Source organism: Curcuma longa, chromosome 4 (genome assembly GCF_044706935.1).
Source record: "Curcuma longa cultivar G26 ecotype Majalengka, Jawa Barat chromosome 4, ITB_CL_G26_1.1, whole genome shotgun sequence".
Taxonomy (NCBI): Eukaryota; Viridiplantae; Streptophyta; class Magnoliopsida; order Zingiberales; family Zingiberaceae; genus Curcuma; species Curcuma longa.
This window is the reverse complement of record NC_133864.1, coordinates 16,394,909-16,407,942: the sequence shown is the minus strand read 5'-3', so window position 1 is coordinate 16,407,942 and position 13,034 is coordinate 16,394,909. Positions and strand designations below refer to the sequence as shown.

The following is a 13,034-nucleotide window of genomic DNA, read 5'->3' as shown; positions in this document are numbered from 1 at the left end:
GCTCTGGATACCTATCTACTTATACATTAATGTTCAACATTAAACAATTCACTAGGTTGATTAGCCAGAATTCACTAATTGTGCTGCTCTATTACTTCATGAATACAAGCAGAGGATAAAGATTTGACTCCATAAAAATTATTAATTAATTAACTCTAATTTCTTGCCAGAAAGTCATTGAGAACCCATTAGGTGCTAGATTTTTCTCTATTCAAAAAGAAGGAATATTGGATCTCTTAAACAAAAACTTTATGAGATTACTCATTACTTCGCATAGGATTCATTTATCTAATCTTGTTTATCTTATAGAACTCTGGAGAAGAGTTACATATAAAACTCCTAATATCATGGAAACAATGTCATACCAAAATTTTGGGAATATATGAATTGAAATTATAATTTTAACAGAGAAATGAGCTACAAGTGAAAGAAACCAAATACCATCCAAATTACCTGGTACAGTATGCAAACAATTTTTAGTTAAAATGGTTACCTAAAAGAATCTTTTAACTTTTGGTATCTGAATTTCTTAACTGAATTTGGCCAATGCAAAGTTGACTATCAAAATTCGAATTTTCTACAACAATGATATGTATCTTATGATTCTTACCTATTCGAACTTTAGAAATGTCGCAAATTTTCTTGCAATCAGTTAGATTGATACATACGAGCTACAACCTTAACGAAACATTTGAAGGCATCTTAATCTTTAATTTTCAGTTTTTAATCATAGTCAAAGTTGGTTTGAACCACCTTATCAAGAAGATTATTAGTTACCCAGTACTGAAAACTTAAAACGTAAAAAAACACATACAGCAGTAAATAACCACAACCCTTAAACTTCATCGAAAGTGAAATGCGTACAAAGCAACAAACAGCCACAACCTTGTAAACATCAAAGCAAAAGTACATGTCAAATCATGGATGCATATAATGGTCCACACGGTCCTAGTATCAATTTTCTTGGCACTTTGCTAGAATGGCAATGCCTTCACCAGACAAAGAAACACCAAAAATGCAACATCAAGCAAGATATATGGTGAATAATAATCATAAGAACTAATTTATTTTTGTGTACACGTGTATACAAAATTATGTATCAAATAGGTGCTTACCATACTCATTTAGATAATCTATTAGTAATTTTGTAAACATATAAGTTAGAACTTCAGCTTCTGGAGAAACGATCGACTGTGGGCAATTAAAATCAACTCTGATATAAGCTTTAGGCATCGAGAACATGGTATCAGGTTTATACCACAATCTTGAGAAACTTGATGTCCTTAAGAGAATGGGGTATTTAACCTGCTAAGGAACATAATATGTTATTGCTAAACTGACAAATGATTTACTAGAAGGTTATTGAGGTTATGGTGCTGTACCTTCTCTTGAGCATTTTTTATTGTCAAATCTGATGGAATGAATACATTTGGTTTTGGAAGATGTAAATCAACTTCAGGAGCTTTTGTTATCCATTGCTAAGAAAATGTCTTAAACTGAATTAGCTCATATTTATAGTCCAATAAATGGAACGAAAAAGAAAGGTACAAACAATGGAAAAGTTGTTAAATTAGTCATTGAATTGAACCTTGATAGTAGAAACTGTGACTTTTTCAACACTGTAAGAAGTTCCATACCAAGGCTCAACTGAGTCTGTGCATCCTTCAAAGTTTTTAGACTCCCAGAACATTCTGAAAAATGAATACCTAGCATTAGGCGAATGCTAATTATTCTAATTTTGACATCACACATTTAAGCAACAGAATAACTAACCATAGTTCAATAACCATATTAGTCCCAATTATCAAGGTTGGCCGTGTGAATCTTATCCCTCCATTGCTCTCTATGAAAGGCTATACCACTCAAATCTCTTAAATCATGTCACAGTATGTCTATTAGAGTTTCCTTTGGTCTTCCTCTACTATTGCAACTTGTCTAACTATAGAACATAACATGTGATCATCTTTGAAAATGTGCATACTATATCATCTATCTTCTCTTTCATACACTTAGTTGCTTCTGGATAGTAATAGTATTAATTTTGGCTTTTCTAGTATCTCAGCAAATTCATCATAGCCTTTACTATATTATTTTACATGCTGTTTCATGTCTAACATTCTAATCTGTAAAAATATAAAATATGACAGGTTATACCAAAACCCTATAAATGTTTTCCTTTCGCCATCTAAATATGATTAAAAACCATGCTGATGCTCATAGGGTTTAGACACTTTTTATGACGACCTTTAAGTTCTAAGGCAATTCTCAATTTATTTTCATCTGAACTTGGGAAGTGACATTAGCCAAAACGCTTACATAGAATACATTGTCAAAACCTAATAACTAAAAGCTTACAAAAATTATTCTATTGATCAAATAGATTCATCCATCCAGCAATCACTATCAAAGAAATGGCTTGTGAAATTTAGTCAAGAACAAGCATCAATTATACAAAACTAATATTTCTACAAGAATTTAGAAAATTTGTTGTACTACTTCTAGATTCTAAAATACAAAAAGTAGATGGCATTAATTAAACTAAAACTTTTTTGGCTAAATGAGAAGTATAAAATAATTCCATAAGCAACAGATGACATTTAAATTTAATCTGCAAAATTTTAAGTGAGGCATCTAACAAGAATAATGTAAGCCAAAAAAAAACTTATAGCAGCATCAGAATGATGAAAAACTATTGGACTCATATGTTAAAAGTTCACCTGATATTTTCTGGGGTCAGTTCATCTAATATCTTCTGAATTGTAGTTGGAACAAAATTTGAAGGCAACCATGTGACCAGCCAATCTTCAGGTGGAAAATTCTAAAGTGAACATAAAAAAACAAAAAAGAGAAAGAGAGAGAGCAGACTCTTTATCTATATTTTTCACAAGCATCAAAACAGATAGTTTATGATTATTTCGACAATAGAAAGGGAAGCAAACCAAAAAAAAACACAAAATGCAAGTTCTTGAATCTCTATTTTCAAATTTCAATCTCGATTATTATTTCTTGGTTACTATTTATTGTCTTATAGAAATGTAAGGGAGCAGCCACAACTGAGTGGAAAACAGGAAAGAGACTTCAAAATTAATTTTTAGTATCAGCAAGAATAAGCTGTGATGTGTTGCAAATCAATTAGGTTAACTGAAGTACAGAAAAATGATGATGAAGAACAATTTTGAGTCTGTCAATTCTAATTTCTACATATTAAAGTTGAATAGAGAAAGTTGACCATCCATTTCCATTTTTTCAGCAACCAGTTAGGCAAGGCCATCAACTTGACTGATTTGGATCATAATCAATTGATGCTGAAAAGTTTGGCAGACATATTGGAAGAGGAGAGTGAGCATGGTCTGTGGAACAGGGCACATGCTTCACCTAAAATTTTCATAGCCTTTCTTATGATGTCATTCAGTGGCAATCCAACAAATCAAAAATGGTGATACCTAACGCAAGGTTATGCATAGAATAGCAAGGTATTAAAATCATCTAAACTGATTGTCACATGGAACACAAAAGAACCATGTCAATTTGCTAGGATCAGATATATCAAGTGCAAGTCCGACATAAAACACAAGTATGTCTGGTTACCAAAAGTGAACATTTCTATATAGACAACACCTTTGAATTTATAAAACAGAATATAAATGTTCCAGTTCTAAAGATTTTAAATTCAGAAAACTAAAGAAGTGGCATAGCCTTGAAAGTTAATTTTTTCAGTTCACCTGCATGTTTGATGCGATATTCACAACATAATGGCCTGGGGAGATCTTGTCTTGATAGTGAAACTGTGTTTCACTGATTGCCACAAGCTTGCAGATAAAGGGGACAAGTCAGAATTAATTTAAAAAGGTCTAAAATAAAGATGTTAATATGCAAAACAATATTCAGTAGCATATCACTCCTCTCTGGTTTATTATCCTTTTAGCCAAATAGCAAAATGGGATCTAAGATATTCAAATTAGAGCAACTGGAGATTAACAAAAGAAAGTTAATCTGTTTCCTGCCAGATTATTGTGGAACCTCAAAGAATGGTGAAACAATAAAGAACACTGTACAACAAATTCAAACTAATAAGAAAAGGCCCTTTCTTCACTTGCACAGAGCTGTGAATTATAAGAAATGATTTATATTTATGTTAGATCACATCAACTTTAACATAAAAAAAGAAAAGAAATGGCCATGCAATAATCAAACAGGATAATGAATCAAGCAGATTCCCCAGAGGGGCAGTTATGAAGGCCTTTATGCCAACAATTTCCATTCTCTTTTAGTGATTCAGTTGAAGAGCAGAAATACAATAGTAGAATGACTAATCAATAGCTTTTAAGAGTTGGCCTTCATTGTCAATCTAGATAATAACTAAAGCATTTTTTAATGAAATCTTGCCTTCCCCATTCCGCATTTGTGAGCATATATGAGACAGATATGTCACAGTTATGTCAAGAAGTTACAAGACAATAACAAAGGTTTGATCATTTTATAATATCAAATCACCCAGTTACCTCATCAAAAACCCATTTCTCAACTCCAAAATTCCGCAGAAGATCAATATATCTGAATAATATCCCAACAATATCTTCAATATGCTCTGAATAAACAAAATGAGAAAATGATAAACACAATATGAAGTGAATAATTATAAGGTTCCACAGAAAATGGTAATATTAGAGTTAAATAGGAACCTAACAGAGTGTGATTACAGGAAAATGAAGTATGAGAATCTAAACTAACCATGACCTTTATCAGTGAGTTCAATAGAAACACTGAAAAAGGAAAATTCTAAACTCCAATCCCCTTCCCCAGCTTCCAAACTTAATGCCCATCCTGCAGAATCATAAGCAAGAAAAATTACACATGCAAAGAAACATGAAAAAGAAACTAAATTATAGTGTTTGTTGTCTGGTGGTAAGATAAGGCCAGCTAGTACTTCCATCGATACTAATAATTCAAAATTTTAACAAATTTTTTTATGATTGGCATTTATGATCCATGTGGTTCACCTATTAAATGTTTATAATATAATCACAATATATTTGTACTAGAAGTTGAAGAGCCACTTGGGTTTCTTTTGCGTGCAACCCATGGTCATCCCGGGATGGCTTTTATATTCCCCACTCTTTCACAACTTCCTTTGTGTGTCTGTCTCTGCCCATCTCAATCAGAGGGGAGCCCAACTCACAGTTTCCCTCCCCACCCCCTACCCCCACCCTACTTCTACGTGATCATGGCCTCAGTCAAAAGAGAGTCAAGGCCTCCTCTCACCCAACCCCCTCGAGCTACTGCATGGCTTCCTCCACCCACCTCAGTAAAAGAGCTCCCCACTTTCATAGAGCTCTATCACAAGTTGGACCAATTGTTGGCCTTCATAAGCCCCTTTAAGCTCCATAATGTTATGGTAGCCAGCAAGATGGTGTGTGATCGTGATTGCTGGGGTTGTCTAGGCGAACAAGCTTCTCAGTGGCAATGGATTTGCAAGCCAACTAGTACCTAGTTTCATAGTGGCTGACACCGCGGCTCAGGCCCAAAGGTGTAAGTGACATAGACGCCCTCCATGGGTCAATCGAGGACACTTATATTCCTTGAAATTGCATACAAGTATCTAAAATGGATATGAATCCAAGTGTCTAGCACAACTATTTCTAGAATTTTTTACACGTGATCAATAGAAATATTAAGTATCCTATGTTCTCACTTGATAATTGAGATTGTTTAAATCCCATATCACAATTTAAAATATCAGTTTCATAATAGTTTTGATCTCTGACAGGAAGAGTTCTGTATAGAGCTCAACCTATGCCAACAGACAAAACAGGTTGCAACAGATCAGCCTTGTCAAAGTGCTATAGTGGTGTGGAGGAGGCGATGAAGGAAGAAAAAGAGGAATATGTAAAGTGACACCGAAATGAGATGAGTTTCTCCAAGAATTGCTCCTTGTTGAAAAACAGGAATCAGCACTCCTGCAGAAACCACTCGTCTATTAAAAAGAACTAGAACCTCCATTTTTACCATTAAGATTTGTTGACTTCATCATGTAAACATAACAAATCCATTAAGAATAAAGATATATGAGGGAGGGGGTCTCATTGGGTTCCTAGAGGCAGCAAAGAGGTGCTCAAATCAATGTTGATCAGGTCTGCTCTTCTGTGATCATGGCCTATGACATCGAGAGAGAAGCCCACTTATACCATTAGGTTTTGTTAACTATAATTCGTTAATTTAACAAATCCATCAAGCACAAAGATAAATATGAGAGAGGGGTCTCATTCAGTCCCTCGAAGGCAACAAAGAGCTGCTCAAAACAATGTTCATCATGACTTCTCTTTTGTGCTCATGACCTATGACATTGAGAGAGGAGGCAATTGGAAAGTGAAATCCTTTCCAGCAAGAGGTGACTTAGAAGAAGAGGAAGAGCTCGGAGTTGCCCTTGGATATCATGCAATTTGTCACTTGCCTTTAATGACCCTCCTCACCAATCTAGTCATGCTTGTCAATCGAAACATACTGATATTTAAATCATTGAGCTAAATCTAAATATGTGTCAAATACAAGTACCCCAGCTGGAGCAACGGACAAGAGGACTGCAGGGCATGACAAGAATGCAACTTCAATGACTTCCTTCAAAAGCAGCCAACCTCTCATCATTCTTTCTTGTTTCACTCAGTCTCTCATTTTTCCCTCTAGAGTGCCCAATTAAAGCAAGTTTTTAATAAGATTTGATCTAGCTAATTTTGTACTAGGATAATTTTTACAACACTCATTATATTTGATTTTGATTTCCCACAACCTATTAGTCAACTATTTCTGTCATCTTTGAGAATGATGACTAATTAAGGCTGGGCTTGAAAAGTCAATAGAAAAGACCATATGAAGAAAGAAATGACTAGGATGGATAGATTACAGAACTCCAAAAATTACAAAATGGTTTACACAATCAAAAGTTAAAATTACCTAATTGCTTCAGAATGAAAAAGACAGATCCTTCTCCTTCATGCCCAATAAGATGACTTAAGTACCTGCAAGGACCTTCTTTATAGTTCTGTATGCTAGGTGCAATTGGCCAAATGACCCTCAGTATGTGTCCTTGCTTTATCCTAACCGCCTTTACAAGAATCTGCATAATAAAGCAATTGAAGACCAAAGACGGAAATTTAGAAGTTCAGTATTATTTCTAAAATTATTGCGACAAGCATCATCTTTATGTAAAGTATTCATCCTGGTTGAGTTGCATGCTGACTTTAGTGTACCTGCAGATGTTCAGACGAGCAAGGCTGACCAGGGAAATAGGAGTTATTTCGTCCACTGTTTTGAATATCACAAAACTTTTGTTCGACCAGGCTTTGGATGGCATCAAGACCCTCTAACATACTTAATTTGCTTAGATAAAATAAAAAATAAATACAGAAACAAAATTGTAATTCCAACCTCTTGCATAAACAACAAGGTGCATAACATTTGCAGAATAATTCTTCTTGTAAAATTTAATAAGTTCAAGCCTTGTATCCAAGCCATTCAATTTTGGTTGAACCTCCAACGTGTTCCAATTGCCTGTTACATTATTCCTCCTTGAGTAAGCATAACAAATCATTGCAGTTGCATGCTTTTGGCCAAATTACAAGTTCACTATTGCAAGTAATTGGAAATTTAGAGGGAAATTTTATATGTCTATTGTTGTTAATCGGATGACTCTTCCTGCAACTCAACTATAATTTACTACATTCCATCTGCTTGAACAATTAAATTCATAATCAAGAAAGTTGTGCTAATCTAATTGCACTAGTTACTAAATAAATGTCAAAATGTAGCCATCAAGTATTACCCGTTGACTTTGGCATATCCTGTAGGATACTTTACTTTGTTATGTGCCCTAACTATAACCTTTTAAATAATTGTGATTTATCCTTTATCCTGCAGGACATACCAAAGCCAGTAACTAATCTATGATGACAACTTTTTGACATATTTATTATGCAACACATACAATTTGAACATATTTCTTAATTTGACAAATAACAATAATAATATATATGTATAACCAAAATCAATTAAGCATGCATATTAAGAAAATAATTAGAAGTAACAAGGATGTCGAATGTATTCAAAGTCTGTTAAAGTTGATTGGTTAATCATTTATCCCAAAAGATACGAGTAATAAAGAAAGAGATCAATTTATATTTCTATATTCTTAACATTCCCCTTTCATTTGTGGGTGGTATACTTCACTTGGTTTGCCAACCAAACAATGATGATTTTTTGCAGAGGTTGATATGAACCCAGACCTTTTTCTGAAGCTATTAAGAAAGAAACTAATACAATATTAAAGCTAATTGACTAACCACTTATTTCAGAATCTCAAGCTATTAAGAAAGAAACAAACTTATATACTCATATTCTCAACAAAGACATTTTTTATTTCAAGGAGAGACAATATGGTGAAGCTATAAAGAGAACAATTATAACTTGATAGAGTACAAGTAGTTTAATTTATGATACTATGCATAATCATCACATATTATCTTTTCAAATGTTACATATTATTCTTTATGGATATCACACTACTATTATTGAAGTTCAGACAAACATTAAATGATCCTTAATTGTGTATCAATCAATCAACTATTGGTGTAAATGTGCCCCTCAAGTAGTTGTGTTCCATCAAGATGTTTTGATGTGCTTAGTAAAGGATTTAAGTTAGATTTGTTTGTATTATTGATGTGTGCATGAAGTTTGCAGGAACTTGTTAAGATGCACATAAAGCTCATGGAACTTATGACTCAGAGGTTGAGTTTTACTTGGTGACTAGGCATTGCCAAGTTAGTTTAAAGGACTGTTGGAGATTGGTGAAGGATGGTATGGGACATCTGAGGAACAAGAAGTATGAAATTGATTCGATAGCTTTGATGGCAACCACAAGAGGTGTACTACATAAGTGACCTAATGATGACAAGTGGAATGAGTCGAAGACTTCATGCATTCGAAAGATCTGATGGGAGGTGTACTCTTAGATAATGTAAAGCTGCAATATGTGAAGACCTGAGCATGGATTGAAATCTCAAGTCATATCGTGTGATACCGGCGAAAATTTTTATTCCGCCGATGGACTAGCACCGGCACAGGGATTCCGACCGAGAGACACCACTGGAGGCATTGCCCGAGCTCGGCAACGCCTTCGGAGGCGTCATCGAGTCCGGAGGTGTTGTGCAGCCTCGGTGACGCCTCCGTGCACGGGCCGCACACACCCCCAGTCGCGATTTTTGTTTCATTTTTTTTAAAAACTTAAGGTTTAGTGAGATTTTAATAATAAATTCCTAACTATAGTTGTGAATAATTTAAATAGGCTTTATTAAAACTCATAAAATTATCTTATTATTTTTTAAAAATATTTTATTTTTAAATATTTAGATTAAATTTTTTTATTTTAGTTAATATATTTTATATTTTTAAAATACTGAAACTATATTGGTACGGTACGATACAGTACCGAAACTGTATCATTCCGGTCCGGGACCAAAACCTCGGCACGGCTTGATATTTTAAACCTTGGACCTGAGCACAATGAGCTATGAGACACAATGTGGGAATTATAATCTCAATTTTCACATTTTTAGGTTAGTCAACTTGATTGTGATCCTTTGACTAAGAAACATTAAGTTCCTGGCCGTAGTCTATGACTAAGTTTAATCCCAAAGTTTTGCATGAGTTTACGAAGTGTAATACGAGCAAAATTAAGGATCCTTAAGCAAATCAAGTCAATTGAAGGCAGTCCCAAATGACTAGAATGTCGAATCGACTAAAGAGAAGGTTTGCTCTCTATTTAATTGAGTCCAATGAAATATCATTGAGTCAGCTCAAAAGTATTTGTTCATGGAAAAGTTCGCTAAAACAATCAATTTAGTTAGCTGAAAAGGTTTGAGTTGACTGATTTGGATTTAAGTCAACTAAAGCTCAACTAAAGGTGACATTCATTGGTGGACAAGCTTGTGATTTATTCTGAGGAACTGAATTGATTGAAATAGATTTGAGTGGAATAGATATAAAAATTTTATCGATTGAAGAGTAAATGTGGCTCCTTATGAGGATTTTAATTGACTAAACACATGAGTTGACTTAATAGCAAAAAGCTTCTGAATGACCATCCTTATCCTTGCTACTATAAATAGGGGTGCAAGGGAGCCTCAAATAGAACTCATACACAACAAGTATTCATCCTAAGCTTATTCTTAGGCTTCTAAGGCTATTTTGGTACTATCTTCTTTCTTTTTTAAATTTCCTTTTTTTTTGTGCGGGTTTATCCACCTCTAATAAAGGAGTTTTCTATTAGTGGATTTTTTTTGATTTAATAATCCATCTAATAAATCATTAGACCGTGGAGTAGAATCTGATATTTGAACCAAGGATTAAAATTTCGTGTTGAGCCAATCGAAATGGGTGAAACATTTTGTTCTGCCCGCCGACCGGCATGACTCGACACTAGCCCAACCACCGGAGTAGTTGTGCGACCTCGGCGACCGCGCCAGAATGGTCGCGCGACCCCAGCAGCGATGCCGGAGGGGTCGCGAGACCCCACGGCCGCACCCGGAGGGATCACGCGACCCTGCGGTCGCGCCGGAGAGGTCGCGCGACCCCGACAGCCTCGCCGGAGGAGTCACGCGACCCCTCCGGGGCGGCCACGGGGTCATGTGACATTGTGTTCGTGCGTGCCGAGATCGCGTACGTCGGGGAAAAGATTGGGTTTTTTAATTAAAACGCTAACTATAATTAACTTAATTAAACTCTAATAAAATTATCTAATTAATTATATATTTTATTTATTTTTTTAAATTCTAATAATTTTTTATTTATTTATCTCTTAATTAGATTATTATTTTTTAATGAATCTCATTAACCCCTAACCTAAATAAATAATCAAATATATTTCCTAAAATTCAAATCAAATTATCTCATTAATATATATAAAAATTTATTTAAAATTCTAATAAAATTTTATATATTCCTAAAACCCTCCACAAGGACCGCGGTGCTGCGACAGCCTCCATGGGTTATTGCAGCCGTAATTTTTTTAATTTTTAAATTTATTTAATTTTTAAATTTATTTAATTTTTCATTTTTTAAATATGTATTTTAAAAAAATAAACTATTATTAATAGTTATAAAATATTAAAAATTATTTCAAAAATTTTAAATAATTTTGAAAATTAATAAATATTTTATATTTTAAAAATAATTTTAAAATTAAATATAAATTTAAAATAATCTAAAATTTTAAAGAAGATATAACTCTTAAACATTTTAAATAAAATTTTTAAATAAAAAGTTTACAAATACATTCAAAAAAATAATTTAAGATTTTTAAATAATTTTATAATTATTTTTAACCTTTCAAATGATTTTATAATTTTAAAAATTATTTTTTAAAAATTATTTTTATAATAATTTAATAAGTATTATCTTATGAGAAAATATTGAAATATAAATTCAACGTTTCAACATATAAAACATATTTAATAATCAAATATTAATAAAATTAATATACATTAATATTTAAAATTTAAAAAATATCAAAACTATATCGGCACGGCATGATACGATACCGAAACCATATCATTCCGGTCTGCGACCGAAACTTCGATATGGGTCGAGATTTTAAACCTTGATTTGAATCACGTAAATCCTTTTGTTAGCATTGCCTTTTTATGTTTGTTATTATCATTATTTAGTTCTGCTTACTGTAACTTGAATAAATACGCAAGCACAGCACGAACAGATAACAAGTTATTTGCAAGAGAAAGTGAATTTCTAATTCTCATGTCAAGGTGTTATTCAGCTCCCCTCAATCACTCCAGTCCACACCATCAAAATATTAATCAATTTTTTTTCTTACCAATGACGGCCTGTAACTGTTTATTGGAAGCTCACCTTTCTGAATAACTAGACAGACTGCCACAATTAATATATTGTTAAGAAACTTCAGCTAGCATTTCAACACTTGTTGGAAAACAAAGACAAGTTCAATCTGCTAATTTCTAGTTGTTAATTTATTGTTGCAAATAATTTCTCTTGTTTAGTGCACCGAGCAGGTCAAGGGCTATATTACTGATGATGAGAACCATATAAATTTACTATTTTTTTACTTTCCTAAGAACTTACAAGGTCACTATGCAGAAATAAATTGGCTAAAAGAATGCATAAACACAATAATTACCAGTTTAATTGCATTGAAACAAGGATAGAATAGACTTAATTGCATTAAAAGAATCATGTAAAACGCAATCCTCTCATATCGATCAATAAACTAAACTTGTCATTATTTTTTCTCCAGATGAAGTTAGAAGAAAAAAGGAACTCAAAACCATCAAATTGCGCACCTGTACCAAATTTATGATATGGATGGTTTCTCGAAGACAAATGCCTTTGGAGCTGAGACATAAGTATGAAAATAGAAATCAAAACTGAGCACAATGAATTTCTGGTCTTAATTACTCAAGATATTTGTACAGATATGACACACAAATTCATGTGTTTATACAAGATGCATGTAGTGAGCACATTATTTTCAGAAAATGAATTTAGCTATATTTCCAAGAGATCATAATATTTAACAATATAAGGGGAAATATGTATAGAATTTGAAGAAAGGAAAATGTAGAAATACCAGTAGAGGATAATCTCACTATCACCAATAACCCTATTAACACCTAATCCTTCCAACACTCAACTCAAACTAGAGCATTGGTATTATGTATGCCTAGTATACTGCAATAGAAACAAGACAGAAGTCACGGGTTCAGAGAATAAACAAACACATGAACATACTGCAATAAAAGAAAATATTATTATTATTGCATATAGGCAAAACAAAACTTGAGGATGTAACAGATCACACAGATGACAGTCTCATAGATCAACACCAGCTAAAAATGTCTTCAACCTAAGATTAGCACATCAACAAAGAGAGAAGATAAATAGGAAAAAATGAAGTGAAATTGGAATGAAGACAGATCTTTCAAGTGTGCTTCACCATGAAGTGGTGCATACAA

General features: G+C 33.4%; 1 protein-coding gene across 2 annotated transcripts in view; it reads right to left on the bottom strand.

Annotated features, from left to right (window-relative positions):
• Nucleotides 1-13,034, bottom strand: part of LOC141825961 (insulin-degrading enzyme-like 1, peroxisomal) — a 39,751-nt gene that overhangs the window by 17,903 nt on the left and 8,814 nt on the right. The window contains exons 6-16 of one of the 2 annotated variants that reach the window (XM_074713224.1): nt 12,363-12,414; nt 7,423-7,545; nt 7,245-7,357; nt 6,949-7,111; nt 4,732-4,824; nt 4,503-4,588; nt 3,723-3,809; nt 2,718-2,818; nt 1,589-1,691; nt 1,383-1,478; nt 1,116-1,308 (exon numbers count right to left, since the gene is read on the bottom strand). In XM_074713224.1, the coding sequence (XP_074569325.1) occupies nt 1,116-1,308; nt 1,383-1,478; nt 1,589-1,691; nt 2,718-2,818; nt 3,723-3,809; nt 4,503-4,588; nt 4,732-4,824; nt 6,949-7,111; nt 7,245-7,357; nt 7,423-7,545; nt 12,363-12,414 (1,210 nt within the window). The remainder of the gene's footprint in view (nt 1-1,115; nt 1,309-1,382; nt 1,479-1,588; nt 1,692-2,717; nt 2,819-3,722; nt 3,810-4,502; nt 4,589-4,731; nt 4,825-6,948; nt 7,112-7,244; nt 7,358-7,422; nt 7,546-12,362; nt 12,415-13,034) is intronic. The other variant, XM_074713225.1, reaches the window with a different exon arrangement.